The sequence below is a fragment of the Notamacropus eugenii genome, chromosome 3 (assembly GCF_028372415.1).
Source record: "Notamacropus eugenii isolate mMacEug1 chromosome 3, mMacEug1.pri_v2, whole genome shotgun sequence".
NCBI classification, from domain to species: domain Eukaryota; kingdom Metazoa; phylum Chordata; class Mammalia; order Diprotodontia; family Macropodidae; genus Notamacropus; species Notamacropus eugenii.
The window spans coordinates 240834761-240854643 of NC_092874.1; the positions used below are offsets into that span (position 1 = coordinate 240834761).

The 19883-nt window shown below is 38.9% G+C and overlaps 1 protein-coding gene across 2 annotated transcripts in view; it reads left to right on the plus strand.

The window, feature by feature from the left end:
• Nucleotides 1-19883, plus strand: part of SRGAP1 (SLIT-ROBO Rho GTPase activating protein 1) — a 321601-nt gene that overhangs the window by 299947 nt on the left and 1771 nt on the right. For both annotated transcript variants that reach the window (XM_072655259.1, XM_072655260.1), the window contains exons 17-21: nucleotides 726-950; nucleotides 4212-4291; nucleotides 14284-14464; nucleotides 16508-16642; nucleotides 16890-17235. In XM_072655259.1, coding sequence (XP_072511360.1) covers nucleotides 726-950; nucleotides 4212-4291; nucleotides 14284-14464; nucleotides 16508-16642; nucleotides 16890-17235 — 967 coding nt within the window. The remainder of the gene's footprint in view (nucleotides 1-725; nucleotides 951-4211; nucleotides 4292-14283; nucleotides 14465-16507; nucleotides 16643-16889; nucleotides 17236-19883) is intronic.

Genomic DNA, 19883 nt, shown 5'->3' on the forward strand with positions numbered 1-19883 from the left:
CAAAAACATGCAGCTCACAATCCATGGATGAGACAGGAGAATGGGATTTATTTTCCTGAAATAATGCTGCAGAGGTGGAAGAGAATATGTGTTCCTTTGATGTGTATGATAGGATGGAGATTGAGGGACTATTGCTTAGCTTTGGAGACCAAGCTTTGAAGTCTCTTACATTGATTTTTAAATTCCAAGAGTTGTTCATTTGCTCCATCTCAAGTGGCAAAGAAAGAAACTGTCTTTCCCACCAGTGTTTCTTAGCACTTTCTAGTAAGAAATAAATCTGAAAAAAAAAATTGGGAGGGAGGAGGGATTTTAGAGATCTAAACACAGCAGCCTTGTAGGGTTTCTTTCTGTTCCTCCCAGATGTATCTGCTTGACATTTAATGGTTGATTGTTTACTTTGTCTCTTACAGATGGAACTCTGTTCATTTTATCCTTGCTCCCAATTGTACTGAGAACCATAATAAATTCTTTTCCCTGCCTTCCAAGAATGCTACTTAATAAAGCAAGCTGAATATACAATTCTCTTTCAGCTGCTACTCAATACAAGTTAGAGCTATCTTTGTTTTCAGTTGAACTACTGTAGGGTAGGATAGAGAGCCATAATTCGCAATTGATCATCAAAGGGTTTATGCCTTAATTCTTAGAATTTGGATATTTTTAAACATCATTGAATTTTTCCATTTTTAAAAAGTCTGTTTTATGGTTGCTTGTGTTTCCTTCCCTAGCCTCTCACAATACAGTGATGAGAATATGATGGACCCTTATAACCTGGCCATTTGTTTTGGGCCAACACTAATGCCTGTTCCAGAAATCCAGGATCAGGTGTCATGCCAGGCTCACGTAAATGAAATCATCAAAACCATCATTATCCACCATGAGACTATTTTCCCAGATGCTAAAGAGCTAGATGGCCCAGTGTATGAGAAGTGCATGGCTGGAGGTGATTACTGGTAAGTAAGAGGAATTTAAGACAGGAAAGAACCAGTCAAGGTCCTTGTACCACAAGGTTCTCAAAACAATAGCAATGATAATAGTTGTCATTTATATAACACTATATAGTTTGCAAAACACGCCACAAATATTTTCTCATTTTGTCCTCACAACAACCCTGGGAGGTAGCTACCATTATTATCCCCATTTTGTAGATGAGGAAACTGAGGCAAACAGAAGTTAAGCAACTTACCCAGGGTTACGCAGCTAGTAAATGTCAGAGGCTGGGTTTGAACTCATCTCCCTGACATTATATTCACTGCACCCCCTAGCTGCCTCAAAAGAATATACTCCATGAAATTTAGGAAACAGATAAATTTTAGTATCACTGAGATGCTTGTTAGAAACTGACTTGTTATCAGGGAAACTCAAGCCTCAACTAGAGGTATATCACCTCATCTAGATCTTAAAAAAAAATTTTTTATTATAGTCAGATTTGGGGAAGAGCAGTTTTTCAGTTATTCATACTTGTACTAATTTATATTCACGTGCTAATATCAAGTGAAAATGGCAGCAGATTTCACTCAGATACATCTGGTTCCTCTCAAGTGACTGACACAATCATCTGTCTTCTCTTTCCATATCCTTTAGCAGGTAGATGTGATTCTACCCAGTATCACCTATGTAAAGTACTTAGAACTTCTGAAAATAAAGAAATTATATAAACCTTTTTTTTTCACCCTTACCAGCTTTATAGCTCTGATAAGTAGGAACCTAACCTATGATTTTAAGATAGGATATATTCTACAAATACAGTAAAATTCAGCTATTAAAGAATCACAGAATTTTGAAGTTGGATGGACTTCAATAGCTGTCTAGTCCAACCTGTACCCTGGACAAATTCTCTGCTAGAACATAATCACAAGCAACTTGTCCAAGACCCCCATGAGGGAGAAACTCACCAGTTCCTGAGGTAATTAAGAAAACTCTCAATATCAGGGAGCTTTTTCCCAACATCAAGCTAAAATTTACCTCTTCAGAGCATGTACCATTCCTTGTTCTGTCTTGTGGAGCCAGACAGAAAAAATCTGATCCCTCTTCTAAGCAACAGCCTTGCAAAAAACTGAAACTTTGTCAAAGAAACTGTTCTGATCATAAGAAAAATATAGTCAGCTCCTAATTATCCATACTCCTGAAAGGGCCAAATAGTGTCAGTTCCCAAAATAACCCCCAAATCCTGCATATTTGACTTTGCAATATTTTTGTATTTGCATTTGATGTGTCTAATGTTCAGACATATACCCCAACTTATTGTGAGAAAGTAGAAAACCCTCCCAGGCGTGGGAAACCTGTGGCCTTCTAGATCCTCAGGTGCAGCCTTTTGACTGAGTCCAAGTTTTACAAAACAGATCCTCTAATTAAGGGGATTTGTAACCCCTGTAATCGATCTAGACCCCTTGCCCAAAACACTTTATGTTCCTCACCCCTTTACCAGAAATCAATAGACTCACATCTCAGTGCTAATACAGGTCTGGCATTAGGCTAAAACTTGTCCTTATAACTTAATTTTATTCCTGCCATACATAAGGTGCAAAGGTCCTTATTTTGATTTAGTTGAGATTCTCTTTCACCTTCTTCTCACTTAGATGTAACCAATGGGAAAAATAAGTGATAATAGTAATATGTTAACAGTTACATTTTCAATGGTATTAATAAGTAGTATCATCAAAATACTAATGATTAATAATGTCAGTAAATAATATTATCAATAAACAAATTATTTTAATACTAGTAAGGATTGTAAATCAGATCATTTATTGATAATAACAATAAGCAGAGGAAAGGAATAAGTTTTTATATAGCATCTATTATAAGTCAGACCCTGTGCTAAGTACTTTTTACAAATATGAGTCACTTCTGCTATGATTCTCATTTTACAGTTATGGAAACTGAGGCAAAGAGAGATTAAGTGACTTGCCCAGGGTTACATAGCTAGTAAGTATCTGAATTCAAACTTGGATTCAGGGTTTCTGACTCCAGACCCAACGTTCTATCAGCTGTACCACCAGATGTCTCAATATATAGTACTGAGATTTTCCCATGGTTAAGTTCTAGGGCTATATACGCCACTCAAGGAAGACTGAGTGAGAAGTATCCCTGGAATATTGTCTACCTTTCACATTAACATCCAGTCATGATCAGTTCTCTGTCCTGTAGGTTCAGTTAATTTACATGAAATAACCCCAGTCATTGAGAGAAGTGGTTTTACTGAAATGTTCCCATGTGCTTCATCTATTTATGACAAAACATAGCATCTCTGTGATTACCAGGCAACCAGTGGCTCAGGGAATAGAGCCCATCAGCCTGCAGTCAGGAAGACCTGTATTTAAATCCAGCCTCAGATACCTACTAGTTATTTGACCTTGAGCAAGTTGAAGTCATTTAACCTGTTTGCCTCAGTTTCCTTATCTGTAAAATTAAAATAATAATAGTGTCTACCTCTCAGGCTGTTTTAAGGAACAAATGAGATCATATTTATAAAAAGCACATAGCACAGTGATTGGGTATAAATATTGGTGATTATTATTTATTATATCATTATTATTTCCCTTTTCCCGTTTCCTTATCTGGAAGATGAGGGCAGTGGTAGCACCCTAGTTGTAATGATCAAATGAGCTAATATATGTAAAACGTGTTGCAGACCTGAAAGAACTCTATAAACACTCACTATTATCATCATTGTCATGTGGTGCTTCTAACTTTATTTCGATTAAGTACAACAGCTCAATCTAAGGTCTCCTGTACACTTTATCAAATAGCCTGTTGACCAAGGTTTGTTGGTCTTTTTTAGGTCTAATCTAGTAAACTTTCAACAGCTATTTCCTAAAATACTCTTAAACCTCATTATAAACTGCCTCAAAGTTCAGTTACAACTTGGGTTTTCATCTTTTCTTTTTCTTAATATATTTTTCCTCAATTAAATCAATTTTAAACATTTTTGACAATTTGTAAAACAGTTTCTAACTTTTTTTTTCAATTTTGAGTTCCAAATTCTATCTGTCTTGTCTCCTCCCCCTCCCTGAGGTGGTACGTAGTACCACGGGTGGTATCTCTCTTTGCCTTACCAGAAAGTCACAGATATCAGTTACCCCTTCCTATTGATGCTAGCATTATGAATTGTGAATGTCCTTGCATTGTGCTCTTTGCTTTAAAGTCTCATTTGCGCATTCCTCATGTCCGCTCCCCGTGGCTTCCTAATGATTTCCATTTCTACTACACAGTGACAGCCCATACAGTGAGCATGGTACTTTGGAAGAAGTCGATCAGGATGCTGGTACCGAGCCCCACACCAGTGAAGATGGTATGCCTCATCTCACCATGCTGTTCAAATATTATTCTCTGTGTATGTTTTTAAATCAGATAAATTCACATTTTCAGAACTTACAGTGAATCTAATTTGCAAGTTGTCATTGCAAATGACACACAATATTCCCCTTTCAGTAGGATTGCCTTTTTTTCCAAGTCCCTCAAACCTCTACCACCACCCTTTATCTACTTTCTTTTATCTATCTTGTATTGGGTTTTTTTTCCTTTTCTCTGGATGGTTTGTTTTGGAGCTGGAGGCTTCCATGGGGGTTTCCTCACTTTCCCTAGAAAAATGTAAAATCAAAGCAAAGTTAACGCTAGGTATCAGTACAAATATCTCTCTGACCCAGTATGCCTTTTGTTAGCTGTTTTTATTTGTCTCGTACAAGATAAGTGGCCTGCAGAGGCCATGGCATTTTAAATGAGCATTCTGACTATACTGGATGAATGAGAGACAGAGAAAGAGAGAGACATAGAAAGGAACAGAGAGACACAAAGACAGAGAGAGAGGTGTGCCCCACTGAAGCTATGCCAAAGCCTGTCTTTTCCTGGCCTAAGCATTATATTTTCCATCCTCTGCATTGTGATGACTTATAAGAGTGGCTTTTGTTGGCAAAAACCAGATCACTCATTTTTCTCTTTATCAGTCTCCCAGGGAAACAGATAACAGATCAGATAGTGAAAAGACAAATGATGTTGAAGCCTCAAAGGGAAAAATTTGGTGTATATGACATCTGGATGAAGTGACTGGCAATGGAAACATGGCACATGATACCAGCACCCAGACAGATGGTCAACTTTACTAACTTTTCCTCCCCTTAGAACAGAAAAAAGTATGGCCAATCAGGAAAATGAGGCCACTACCCCTCTTCTCTTTTTCAGGCATTCAACAGAATCTCATCTAAGATCTCCAAAGAGCTATTAGGCAGCATCCTCATGTGAATATTGTCTTTGCTTGGGATTGCTCTGTCTTATTAAAGATATGGGGAAATAGCTTATTGATTGATCTAAAGAGACCCAGGTGGTTCTTAGAGGAAAAACAGGGGGAGGAATTTCTTAAACCTAGTAGCCAATTGGCCAGAAAGGCCACTTTATTATTAATTCACCTGGATGTTCTTATGACCTAGCTATTCTTTTTTAAACTATATTTGGATAAAGTAAACAGACCAGTCTCTCTTGTTGAAGTTTTCATGGAGGAAGAAATTACTATGGTCTGGAATTACATGACCTAAATTCAGAGCCCAGTTATGCTACCTTGTTCCTCTTGGGTGACCTTGAGCCAGTCAGTGAATGTCTCTGGGGCTCACTTTCCTCATCTATAAAAGATTAAGCACTTACTAGGTGCTGAGTTGGACTGGATGTCCTCTGAGGACTGTCTTAGCTCTTAATCCATCCTCTGAGCTTATGACTATAAACCATATTAGGATAAAATACATTGGGTGAAAATATAATGACATGAAGGTGTATTTTGTAATTAGAACTATAAATAGGAATTTTTGTGCCTGGAGCAAAGAGGAGTAAGACTCGTCTGCTGTGCACCCAAGGAGAGGGACCCTACCATGGGGTGCTGCAGAGTTTGTGTACTGCTGAAGGCTTAGCTATTGCTGTTGCTGGGGAGTTGGAGAGAGAGACTAGACCAGGGACCAGTCTGCAGCCACAAGCAGAAAGATGTGCACCCTGAACAATGTTAGTATCCTCTAAATGTTGGTTTCCTAGGAGAATACCCCACGACTGAAAAGTGCCAACACCCGCCAGGAGTAGAAGCTCAGGAAATGTTTGTTGAATTGAGCAGACTTAATCGTAGAATTCTGCTCTCAGATCAGCCAAGGTCCTTACACTTGTCTACAAGTCTCAAAACAGATTTGCTCCTTTTCTTTGGTTCTTTAGATCAGGAGTTCTTAACCTGGAGTCCATAAACTTTTTTTAAAAATCTTTTGATAACTGTATTGGTTTTTCTTTGCAATTTTATGTATTTTATTTTATGCATTAAAACATTCTGAGAAGGGATGTATAGCTTCACCAGACTGCCAAAGGGGAGGGGACCATCACACACACAAAAAAGGTTAAAAATACCTGCTTTAGATTAAGCGTTACAGTCAATATGTTTTTATAGGTATTTATTGGGGCTGTGGGCAGGTACAGGGGTGAGGTTGTTAGAAAACCATTAACATGTCAATGGTAAATAAAAAGTACAGTTGATTCTCACCATTTGCAGTAGTTATGTTATATAAAGTTGCCATGAATACTGAATTAGCAAATACTAAACAATTGCTTCTAGGGGAAATACAGGGTTAGCTTCCTGTGAGCCTCTGGTCACAACATTTACTTTAGCGCATTGAAGTAGACCAACTATAAACTGGTGCCTGAACAAAGCTTGTCTAAAGCACCGATTTCCTCTGTAATGGACATCCTAGCCTTCTTGTGCTTAGAAACACTAGACACTCAGCACTATGGCTCAGGGGCCATTTTAAACAGTGAAATCTTTAACAAAAAGCACAAAAATTCAAAAATTGGCACTAAATAAGCCACAAAAAGAACACTTGTCTATAGTATGAGAGGTAAAACAATAAGTGGAGTGTCCCCTCAATCAACTTCCGCCCGGGAACACACACATCAGGTGACTCATTCTCTATCACTTTGCACATGTCCACAAATGACTGTGAGTATTGATTTTAGGTTATCAATAAATTTTAGCCAGTAGACAAATTCACAAATATGAAATCAGCAAATAATGAAGACTGACTCTAACTAAAAGAGACAAAGGAAACCATTCTTGTAAAATCTTTAGATCATTTGTCAAAGGCAAGATTCTACATCCTGAAAAATCTGGCCTGCTTTAAGACTTTTAGATAAGAATTAGGCCTTGATTGATCTAATATTAGTCTTACAATTTATCCTATACAATTCAGCAAGCATTTCCTGATCTTTTGTCCTTTAACTATATTTTCGTAGCAGTGATCAAACATAAGATATTCTTCTCTTCTCACCCTTGCTGTTTTCTTTATGTTGAGGTTTTTTGGTCCCATCCTAAGATTTTATCTGTAAGGGGAATTTCTGGTATGGAAACTCTGTCTACCAATGGAGATGAATCAATTAAGTGTTTACTGTTTGTCCACTTGTCACCTGTGGCTCCAAGAAGTTGTAGCATGCACATGCCACATGCCAAGTTGTCTTGGCAGTCAGGCTAAGCCAAGTTGAGGGTAACTGATAGGTCTCAAACCTGTCAGCGAGTTTCAAGGGACTCCAAGCATATGAGGACATCCTCCTACAGAATGGGCAGATGAGAACCATTTGTTCCAACAACCATGGCAGCTAAAGCACACTCTTTGGAGCACTTAGAGCCTGGTAAGACATGGAAGACACCAAGGTCACCCACTGCATCCTGAGTCATAGCCAGTATTTTGACTTTTGTTTTATCACTGGACTTCAATGACTCAGGAAGACAGAATGAGGCTGATGGCTTTGTGCAGCTCTGCCTCACTTAAATCCAGCTCACAAGCTGGTCTTCTTCAAAAGCAAAGGACAAACAACAACTATTTGTCTACTACATGCCAGGTGCTGTCTATGAGATATGTAGAACCCTGAGAAGTTAAGTGACTCCTCCAAGATGACCTAGCTAGTATGAGTCATGATCTGAATCCAGGGCTCCAAGGTTCTATCTACTACACCACATTGACTATCTTAGCACTTGTTTTATAAAGAAGTTCATAGTGGTGGTGTTGAAAAAAATAAAACTTTTTTTTTCATCATAGTGTGGATTTCTTCTCAGAAACCCAAGAAGGTAGACTAAATACCTATGTTTCTTTGGAAATTGCCAGGCTTTTGACACATGATCTAAAGATTGTATTCTAGAGCTGAAGGACTCAATTAATTTATGTCTTTTTAAAATTATTTGATCTGTGAGGGATTCTGAAAACCCTAATCATTCTTCTTAAGTCATCAACATGAAATATTATTTAGTTAATAGACCCTGAAATGAGACCTTTTCTTTCTTTCTACATTTGAGATATGTAGCTATAATTAAAATAGACTTTCAGATGAGGCATGAGTCTATTTTTTTTCCAGCATGTCTGCCATCCCAAGATCATTCCTTTACTTATTCAGACATTGGATGGAATTTATCAATGGATAATCAGCCTAAGTTAAGCTTCCTAGCCTAAAAATGACTTCTGGAATTATTTGGTGTCTTCAGAGACTATATCATAACCTAGTTTTTGTTCTTTGGTTTGTTTTTTGTAATTGCCGAGAGCTTGCTTCCAAGGAAAACACGAAAGCATTTCTCAGGAATCTGAGACAGATGGGTTAAGTTATGGTGTGTGGACAAATGTATTCTTCCAGCAGATTTCGAAATGAACTTACACTCAGTTTTAACAAGTTTGGCTTTAATCATTGCTCAGAAACAATCCTACGAAAAACCTAATCCCACCCCCACCCCCTTTGCCCTCTTGGATTCTTATCTAAATATTTGTTTGCTGCTATAGAAGCAAGAGAAACTGTAAATTGGAGGAGCCTAAGTATGAAACTGAGTTTTACAGTGAACTTAGTCTCATAGAACTTTTCCTGGCCTTTTTATAGCTTTAGAAATTTGGGGTTTGGGGTTGTTAATACAGTTATCAAGGATCAGAGCCCCCCCAAAATGCCAGAGTTTGGGGTGAATGCAAAACTAACATTTCAAATCAAGGCTCTTAGTTTGGGGAGATAGGGATGACAAAGCTGTGTTTTAGTGTTAATAGAGATGGAAAAAAGAGATTTTGCATTTGCTGTTAAAGTCAGAGTATTGGTTTTAGCCAATAAAATTATGTAAGGAAGCTGAATAGATTCCAGTTTCATTTACTGTGGATGCTTTTTTATAACCTTGATTTGTAATCTGACAGATTATGAACTGCTGTCTTGTGTTTCTGAGCAGTAATTTTTCCGTGTGATAAATATCAGCACGTTGCAATGAAATCATAACTGCTCCATCATTGTCAGCTTGATATTATAGCAACCGTGAGGGATGTTATTGCATTTCAGTGAAAACCTTGATATATCTCGCTGCAAAGTTCAGTATATTGTTTTATTATGCTTTTATTATAACCTTAGAAGCAGGCTGCGGGAAATGAAAAATCTTAGATTTCATCTTACTTTGCCCACATACCTTACAACTTAAGAAGTATTGCAGTTCTGGTTAATAATCAGTATGTTCTACTAACTTTATGTTCATTTATTGATTGATATGTTTTCTTGTCTGGATAGTAAATGACCAATTAGCAAATTAATTTATTTAGGATTTTCTCCTATTCCCAAGCTCTACCTTAACACATAATGTTCATTTCATTTGCAGACATTGACAGAGTACTGATTAAAGTTTTGTAGTTTTCTCACTTGTTTTAGGCCAACTAGATGCTGGTCCCAAGTACAGGGTCAAAATCTGGAGAGAATGAATTCAAGAGACAAAGAAAGAAAATAAAAGGATGACTAAATACAAATACTAAACAAGGATGCAGCCCTTTAGATCTCCACCCACAGAAACATACCCAGGCCAATCATAACAGCACCCAAACCATAATGGAAAGTTCATTTGATCCAAAGAACTACCGATTTAGATAGAATTCTCCAAAAGTGGCCTTTAATGTATTTAACCCTAATCCCTGAGACTAAGGAATACTCATTACATTGTGTGATTTCAGTCGTGTCCAACTCTTCACAACCCATCTGGGTTGTTATTGACAGATACTGGAATGGTTTGCCATTTCCCTCTTGAGTTCATTTTACAGATGCAGAGCTGAGGCAAACAGGTTAAGTGTCACATAGCTAGTGTCTGAGGACAGATTTGAACTCACAAAGATTAGTCTTCCTGATCCCAGGCCTGGCACTCTATCCACTGTACCAAGGAATACACATACACACTTTTAGATCACTTGGGCTCAGTGGGTTAGTCAGCACCTTAGGGACCATAACCTGGGAAGATTGAATGATGTGTAACACACCATTCACACTGAACAAAAAAATACATATTTGTGCCAGCATCTGACATAGACACCTGAGTAATAATATTTGATCACTGTATTGTACTTTAAATTTTCAAAGTACTTTGAAAAGTTTAATCTTCATTCAATAACTCATTCAACAAACATTTTATCAAGTACCTGCTAGTGTGTAACATCACTGTGTTGGGTGTTGGGAAAGAAAGAAAATTTAGATGAGGTTCTAGCATTTATGGAATTCACAGTTTAATAAATAACCACCTCCTTTCATGAAATTATCATTATTCCCACTGTACAGATGGGAAGACTAAGAAAGAAGTTTTTGCTAGAATTAGAATCCAGTACTTCTAGGTTACTGATCTTATAATGTCATTATTCTGAGTCTTCCTTTGTGAGCCTAATTCTTTTCCTTCCATGTATGGGTGGTGATTATTTAAGCTTTCTCCCTTTAGTATATTCAGTTGATAAACGTTTATTATTCTGTAAGAAATTAGGGTAAGGGTTGAAAATTTTTAAAAATAGATGTATAAAAAAAGGAATATAAGGAAAGATGACAAGCCTTGCTCTCAAAGAATTTACAATCAAATGGAAGGAAAGGCAATGATTACTATATTATGGTTATTGTGGATAAATGACTATAATGCAAAACAGAGTGAGATAAGTGCAAAGGAAGAGATACCAGCCAGGTTCTCTGAAAAATCTGGAGGAGAGATCACTTTCACCTGGAAATATGGGTGAGGGCAAGGAGAGAGTTAAGTAAGAGAGGGTACCTAAGTTGAGATAGAGGTTGAAATGGAGGAAGGCCATCCTAGACATGGGAGACTGCATAAACCAAAGCCTAGAGACAGAAGGCAGGACAAGAATAAAGAATGGAAAGAGGTTGAGTAGGGTTGGAAAATAGAGTTTATGAAGTAGAGTTTAAGAAAAGTGTATTTTTAAAAAGAGATTTAAGCCATATTAAGCCATTAAGCCTTGAATGCCAGGATTAATTTATATTTTACCCAACAAGCAGTAAAAAGCCACCATTGTTTTGTTTTAATTAGGGTAGTAATATGATCCTAATAGTTCCCTAAGTAAGAAGGATGCATTTGAATGGAATACTAGAAGCAAGAAGGACAGTATAGAGCAGGGGTGGGGAACCTGAGGCCTCAAGGCCACATGTGACCCTCTAGGTCCTCAAGTGCAGCCCTTTGACTGAATCCAAACTTCACAAAGCAAATTTAACCCTAATAAAAGGTTTTGTTCTGACTTGGACTCAGTCAAAAAGTTGCACCCAAGGACCTAGAAGGCCTCATGTGCCCTCAAGGCATCAGGTTCCTCACCCCTATGCTAGTCTCTTGTGAGCTTCCCTTCTTCATTGCCTGCTACATTGTGGATATTTTAAATTGGATGTCTTGTAGGCTGTCCATAATAACTCATCTGCCCTCTTCCTCCCCTTTTCTAACCCCAGACCCACCCCCTCTTCCATACTTCCCTGTTTCTGTCAAGGCTCCATCTGTCACCATCCAGTCACTCATGTTCTCAACCTTAACATGGCCTTCAACTCCTCTCCAACTATCACCGCACATATCTGGGGGCCATTTCTAGTCCTCCTGTTCCATATCTGGCCACTGGACCCAGATGGTCCAGAGAAGAAAGTGAGGCTACTGTCTTTGCACAGCCCTCCCTCGCTTAAATCCAATTCATTTGCAAGTCATGATATCATCTTCCTGATGTCATGGTCCTCTTCTAGAATGCAGGACCAACAACAACCACCTCACATATCTATTCCATTGTCAAGTCTCATCACACCATAACAAATCTCAAGTCTGTTCTCTTTCTTTCTACCCACACTATATCCGCCATAGCTCAAGTCCTCATCACCTCTTGCCTGGATCATTGCCTCCTACTTGGTCTCCCTGCCTCAATATTTTCCCCATTCCATGTCATTCTCCATAAAGATGTTGCATTGATATTCATAAAACATGGGTCTGACCAGGTTGCATCCTTGCTAAGTAAGCTCCCATGGCTCCCTATTGCCTCTAGGATCAAATACTCCTCTCTTTGACAGTTAAGAGCCCTTTATGACCTGGTTCCAACTTATCTTTGCAGGCTTATTACTCTTTCCTCTCTTTTAAACACTTCCTCCTCACCTCCCCATCTTAGGTAGGACACCTAGCTTCCTTCAAAGCTCAGGACCTCTTCCTATTCAAGACTATTCCCGATCCCCTTAGTTATTAGTGTCTGCCTCCACCAAAACTATTTGGTTTTTATTTTGTGTACAATTGGTATTACCTCCCCCTATAAAACATCAGCTCCTTAAGGGCAGGGTTGGTTTCATTTTTGGCTTTGTATCTCTGGCACCTTCATGGTGCCTGGCACAGAGTAGGCACTTAATGGATTTGTCTTCCTTTCCCTTGTTCCCAATACGGTCTTTCCATGCCTTATCATTGATTCTCACCCATAGCCTTCAATGAGTCCTCCCCAAATGGTCTACCCATCATACTAGAGACCTTCTTTTAACATTCATTGGGTACATGAGGCACGTAGGTGGCACAGCAGACACAGTACTGGCCCGAGAGTCAGGAGAATCTGAGTTCACATCTTGCATCAGGCACTTACTAGCTGTTTGACCCTGGCCAAGTCACTTAACCCGATTGCCTTCCCCCAAAAAATATTAGTACAGTCTATCATCCTGCTATTCCTCACTTGTGCCTTATAACCAAGCCATCTTCTCTTCTGTTTATACTTTCCCTAGATATCTGTTACGATGGAGTCAGAAAAGCCTAGGTTCAAGACCTGCCTCTGGTCCTTACTAGCATTGTGACCATGAGTAACTTAATAGTACCCCCAGTTAACTCTCTAATGCTTTAAGTTAGAAAGGTTGCTGGTCTGCATTACTAGATGGAGTTTCCTCACTAAGAAGTTCTCTACAATAATGAACCCCCACCCAAAAAAATCCTTTAAGGCATTCTTTATTCACCAGGCATTAATAATGGTAATATGTTACAGTCAATTTACCTCTACCATGTGTTTCTCCATTGGTTTTTGGGTCCCCTGAAATCAATCAATAAATATATTTAAGTGTCTGCTATATGCCAGGCACTGTGGTAAGTCCTGGGGATATATAAAAGAGGTAAAAGACAGAATCTGTCATCAAGGAACTTACAATCTGATGGGACAGACAGCATAGAAACCAATGTATACAAAGCAAGCTATATGTGGGATAAATAGACACCAACAGGAGAAAGGCATTGAATTAAGAGGAGTTGGGAAGGCTTCCTGCAGAAGGTAAGATTTTAGTTGGGACTTAAAGGAAGCCAGGGAGGTCAGTAGTTGGAATGAATTGAGGAGGGAGAATATTCCAAGCGTGGGGAACAGCCAAAGAGAATTCCCTGAGCTAGAATGTCTTATTCACGGAGTGGCCAGGAGGCCAGTGTCATTGGATGGAAGATTATTGCATTTCATGATTCATAGCCATAATGCTTTGCCAGAAGAACGTTGTATGTATGTATGTGTGTGTGTGTGTGCACACGCATGCACTTGCACGTCTTCATATATATTTTTAGATCCAAGATTTAGAGCTGGAGGGGACCTTTGAGAGTATCTAATCCCATCCCTTCATTTTACAAATGAGGAGACTGAAGCAGAGAGAGGTTAAGTGCTTTGTACAGGGTCCCATAACTATTAAGTGGCCGGAGACAGGCCATTAAGTTTTGCTTTCAGCAAAAAGGTTGCAGTATAGACCAAAAAAAAAAAATCATAACTAGGTTAGCAGATTTTCTTTTTCCTGACTCCTGATCAATAAGCTCTTTGTTCATATAAAGAAGATACTGTATTCCAGATGTTTCTACTGGATAACCTGGGCTTCCAAAGCCAAATTTCTGAAAAGGTACCCAAAATGCTTCATTTATTTAAAGAGCAGAAAATTAAAGGAATATGTGGATGTGTGGAGATACCTTTCAGAAATTTTCCAGCGGCTTCCTCAGTCCACCATTCCTTATTCCTTTTTCCTTTTTTTTAAAATATGGCTTCCTTCCAGAATGTGAACCCATTGAAGCGATAGCCAAGTTTGACTACATTGGGAGGTCTGCTCGAGAACTGTCCTTCAAGAAGGGAGCCTCACTGCTTTTATATCACCGAGCATCAGAGGACTGGTGGGAAGGGCGGCACAATGGAATTGATGGCCTAGTACCTCATCAGTACATCGTGGTACAGGATATGTAAGTATTGTCTGGTTTCACCAGTAAACCTGAAAGGCCCCAATGTCTGAACATATTCAGGAGAACTAGGACATTCCTTCTCAAAGTAGAATCAAGACCCCACCCACCCACTTGAGATCTCTCAAGGATCTCATGAAAGAGTTGCAAAGGGACTGCTACAGTTCACTAGCACTTCCTTCCCCTTGTCCCTGGGTTGGCAAGAGCTAGACTAACCTCTTCTCTTCCTTAACAATTGCCCCCTTCTTTATCCCTCTCCATGTGTACACTGTTAGGTTTGGTAGTAGATTGAGGATTATTGGGAAATTGTTGAAAGGAGAATATCTCTCACAGGTTTCATATTCCCAAGAATAAACCCTACATTATGAGGATCTCTTAAGAGATGAGGTGGCCTCAATCATTCTAAAAGTAGGAGTGTTGGTGCTATTACATAGAGTTCAGTGGCAGAAGACAGTCTTATCTTGTGCCCAACTATTGCTTCAAGGCCCACATCTCAGAGGGACACAAGAAAGGAGTATTAAAAATACTCACAAGTCTCTTTTCTAAGAATCAATCAACAAGCATTTGTTAAGTGCCTACTATGTGCCAATAATAGCAAAATCTGACATTTAGTTAAATCAAATCGGCAACAGTTTAACACTTAAACCAAGCATTATGTTGAGCAGCAACAATACAGGATAAAAGAAGAAGACAGTCCCTGCCTTCAAGCAGCTTATATTCTATTGAGGAAAGCAAAATATGTACATAGAGCTGATGGAAAATATTCAGTGTCTAGTACTTAAAGGATTACTCTATATACATTATTTCATTTGATCATCCCAATAACCCTAGAAAGTAGATAGTATAGGTATTGTTTTCCCCATTTTAGAGATGAGGAAATTGAATCTCAAGTGACTTTCCCAGAGTCACACAGCTGGTATAATCAACAGAGGCAAGAATGAAACCCATGCGTCTCCTGATTTTGACACTCATTCCAGTGCCCATGCTACATCTCTGATGACAAAGATACAACTTAGAAAACCACCAGCTCCCCTCAGACCTTAATGAAGATGGCCCAGAAACCTAAGAACTTTGGGAATAGCGGATCTCTGGCTCCATCCTATTCCCAATAACACCAGACTTTTGGCCCAGCCTTCATTCAAGGAAGAAATCACTATCTATAGAAAAAAGGCCTGACTTCCTTGCCACCACTACAAAGTCCTGACCAACTGTCACCAATGGGCAGATAAGACCAAGAGTTCTAGGCATGGTAGCACCCCCCAGATAACCAGTCCTGGTTCCAACCCTGAAGCCATAATCCCAGGAAGCCATCCCTGTGAAGCTAAAACTCAGTGCCGCTTCTGCAGGTACTGCATCCCAAGATTCTTCAGGAGCCACAACTACCAACTAAAGATCCAGAAAAGAAAGTTCTTGCCACAGAATTCCTTGATACTGCCTGGGTTCAATATAAGAAACATGATTTTATCAGTAGAAATGACATTTAAAAAGATGCATCTGCTTTGTTGCTGTACCCTAGGGACCACGGATCTTCATTCATTCATTCATTCATTTTCTCTCTCTCTCTCTCTCTCTCTCTCTCTCTCTCTCTCTCTCTCTCTCTCTCTCTCTCTCTCTCTCTCTCTCTCCCTCCCTCCCTCTCTCTCCCTCTCTCTCCCTCTCTCTCCCTCTCTCTCCTTCTCTTTCCCCCCTCTTCCCCCCTCTTTCTCTCCCCCACACACATCCCCCCTCTCTCTCTAACTGAACAGCTAAACCTTCTATACATGTTGTCTCTTTGATTAGGATGTGAAGTCCCTGAGAGTAGAGACGATCTTTTCTATTTTTATCCCTAGAGCTTAGCACACTGCTTGGCACACAGAACGCATTTAATACATGCTTTTCCTTCATATATATAGAAGTAGATTTCATGTAGCATGAGTTTCATCACTATGGGCTAAAAACTTAAATTATTCAGTTAATAATTGAAGCCTCAAACTTATCCTCTCATCTTGAGGCCTTATCACATCATTAAGGTAGCAAGCTTCATATTTTCCTCTTTTTTATTTGTAGGGATGATACCTTTTCCGATACACTGAGCCAAAAAGCAGACAGTGAAGCCAGCAGTGGGCCTGTTACAGAAGATAAGTCTTCATCCAAGGACATGAACTCCCCAACTGACCGTCATCCTGATGGATATTTAGCCAGGTAGGCTTGGCCTGCTAATGGAGCCCCTCTTTGTCAGCTGCCAACAGAGCATAGAATTGCAGGATTTAGAGCCAGAAGAAATCTTAATGGTCATCTAATAATCCTCATTGTACATATAAGGAAACAGACCCAGAGAGGGCGACTTGCCCAAAGTCATACAGTTTAGAAGGGGACAGAGCTAGATTCCAAGTCTCCTTGACTATGTCCAGCATGCTCAACTTTCCTTTGTTCTATCCATTTCTTTTAGACAACGAAAAAGGGCTGAACCACCCCTTCCTTCAAGGCGTCCTGGCAGGACCAGTGATGGCCACTGCCCTATCCACCCACCACATTCACTTTCTAATTCCTCGGTTGACCTTGGGTCCCCTAGCCTATCCAGTCACTGCAGCCCTCGAGCACTGTTGCAGAACCGTAACCTCAATAATGACAGCCCTGAGAGGAGACGCCGGCCTGGCCATGGCAGCCTGACAAACATTAGTAGGCATGATTCTCTAAAGAAGATTGACAGTCCTCCCATTCGGAGATCGACATCATCGGGCCAGTATACAGGTTTCAATGACCACAAACCTCTGGACCCAGAGACGATCGCTCAGGTAGGACACTGTGCTTTACATTTGTTCTGTTTTGCTTTCTATTTGTAGAATTATGTTAATAGGCATAGAAAGTTTTTTTTTTAAAGGCTTCTTTGAATGTAAAGAAGAGGATTCCATGTTTCTTCTCCAAGTCCTGGTGAAAATCCAGGGAAACAATGAATTGTTAAGTAGGATCCCAACTGTGGTTCTAGGGTGAAGAATAGTTACTTGTTATCTTGAGTGACACCCTCTCTCCCCAATCCAAGGAAGAAACAAAGCCAAAAATGGCACAGGATGAGAGGTGGCAAGGAAGACCCAAACTGCACATCATAAAAATGCACAAAATGGGAAATTCAAACACGTTTCACTTGCTTATGGGCATAAGTGACTATAACAACCGTAGAACAATGTATAACCCATATCTGATGGCTTACCATCTCAGGAATGAGGGAGAGAAGGAGAGAGGGTTAGAATTTGAAACTCAGAACTTTTTTTTAATATTAAAAAATTGTTTTAACATGTAATTGGGAGGAAATAAAATATATTTTTTAAAAGAAAAAAAAACTAGAATCAACCAAGTGTAAATACAACCCTAATTAATAAATATGCCAGGTTTTCCTTGCTATACTCAGCACCCTATTAGTATCTTTGACCTCTTATCTTTTGTTTTTGGCCTTTCCCCATGACACAGACAGGTAAACGTGAATATCCCGTTTTAACTAAAAAAAAAAATGCCTACTCCTGTATGACAGTTTATATTATTAGTCTCCATTGATTAAGAAAATACATAATGACAAGAAACTACATCAGTTTAGCAGCAGTTTTAAGTAAATTTAAATACCGTTCATCACAATAGCATCCACATGGCTTCAAAAGTAATGCTGCTAATTTTTTTTCTGCAAACCATTTCTTCTTTCCCAACATGACTAATACAGAAAGAGGTTTTACGTGTTTGCACATATAGAACCTATATCAAGTTGCTTACAATCTTAGAGAAGGGAAAGGAAAGAAAGGGAGAAAATTTGGAACTCAAATTTTACAAAAAATGAATGTTAAAAATTGTCATTACATGTAATTGGAAAAAATACTATTTAAAAATGAAAATAAATAAAAGTAATTATATCCATACATATATACATGTACACACATATATGTATGTATATGTATGCATGTGTGTATATGTGTATGTATATGTGTGTATATGCTTTCCACACTGCTTATTAAGTCAAGATAAAGCACTAAATAAAGACAGACCAAGATGCCAGCGTTCACTGGGCAGGTGGTTTCACAGAACCACTAACATAGACCATTAGGAAAAATATTTGTAAGCAGTCCAAGGAAAGATGAGCTAGGTGATGCTAAGTGTGGTCTATGGGCTTTTCATTACAGCCATCCAAAGGATCCGTCATTCATCACAAACATGAGAACTGAGTAAGGAGAAATGATAGGACATGAAAGGGAAATGAAAGGAATGAAAAATGGGGAAGCAATAGAGTTAGATTCTTTTCAATTTAAAAAGCTCTCGAGGAGTCTTGCCCCAACGTGCTTGACTCCTAAGCTACTTTCTTGTTGCTGGAGTTTCTATGCAGGACCCAGAGAATCTTGGAAAGTGAATTAAATTGCAGAAGAGTCCTGAAAATTTAAAATTAATTTTAAATGGCCCAGCCTTTTGAAAGCAGAATCAAAAAAAGCTTTTGATTCTTTATTACATATTTACAAGGCCCTTCAAGGTATAGCCTAAGCTTAAAACCAATAATAGTTGGATACAGCTGATAAAACGCTAAAGCGTTTTTGAAAAACCCATGAAATTGCTGTTTCTCATAAGCAGAAGAAACACGATGTAAGGCTGCAAGGAGGGAGGGAATTAAAGAGGTGAGAATTTGTGTAACCCTTTTGTATCTGGATTCAGATTTTCCTTTGTACATCTTCTCTTGAGCAGATGCCTTTTACAAAAATAACAAATCTATGTCTTTCAAGGAAAAGAGAAATAATCGCACATGAAAGTCATCTCCTGGAAAAGTGATGTCATCATCAAGAGATCCATATAATGATTTCCAGCCCTGCCTTGCACGCAGCAATCCCTCTCCAAGACTTCCACTTACTTTGCAGCAGAGATTAGTGAGCGTCATAGCATAGATGCAAAAGAAAATACAGAGAGTTTTACGGAAACCATCTCAATCTCCTCAGAAAAAGGAGGTTTTCTCCTAGAAGCTGTAGTGGCTACACAGAACAACTATTGAACGTAGCCACCATTTAGCCACTGTCTTAATTGTATTCAGCTGTGCTCAATTCCCAAGTACAGTACTTTATTTCTAGAGATGCAGTCACTGTGTTTATACTCCGGCTTCACCATAAATTAAATAGTCCACATGCAAGGCTTTGACCTGCAGAAAGTTGAGTTTAGACAAATGATGTCAGAGTTCAGATGTGTGTATTGGCAACATGCCATCAGATTTTAGCCTCATGAATATTAGTCAAGATTCTGCTAGATGATGGTACGTTCCTGGACTCTGTCTAGACAAATGAAAATGTTGTGATTCTTTTTGCATTACCTAAAATTACTTTTTATTTTGGACTGGGGGAGTCTAGTGGCTATTAATCAATATAGGGAGTTTCTAGTGTGGAAAATTCCTCCATTGTTGCAACTTAGCAAGAGTCATGGAGAGCTG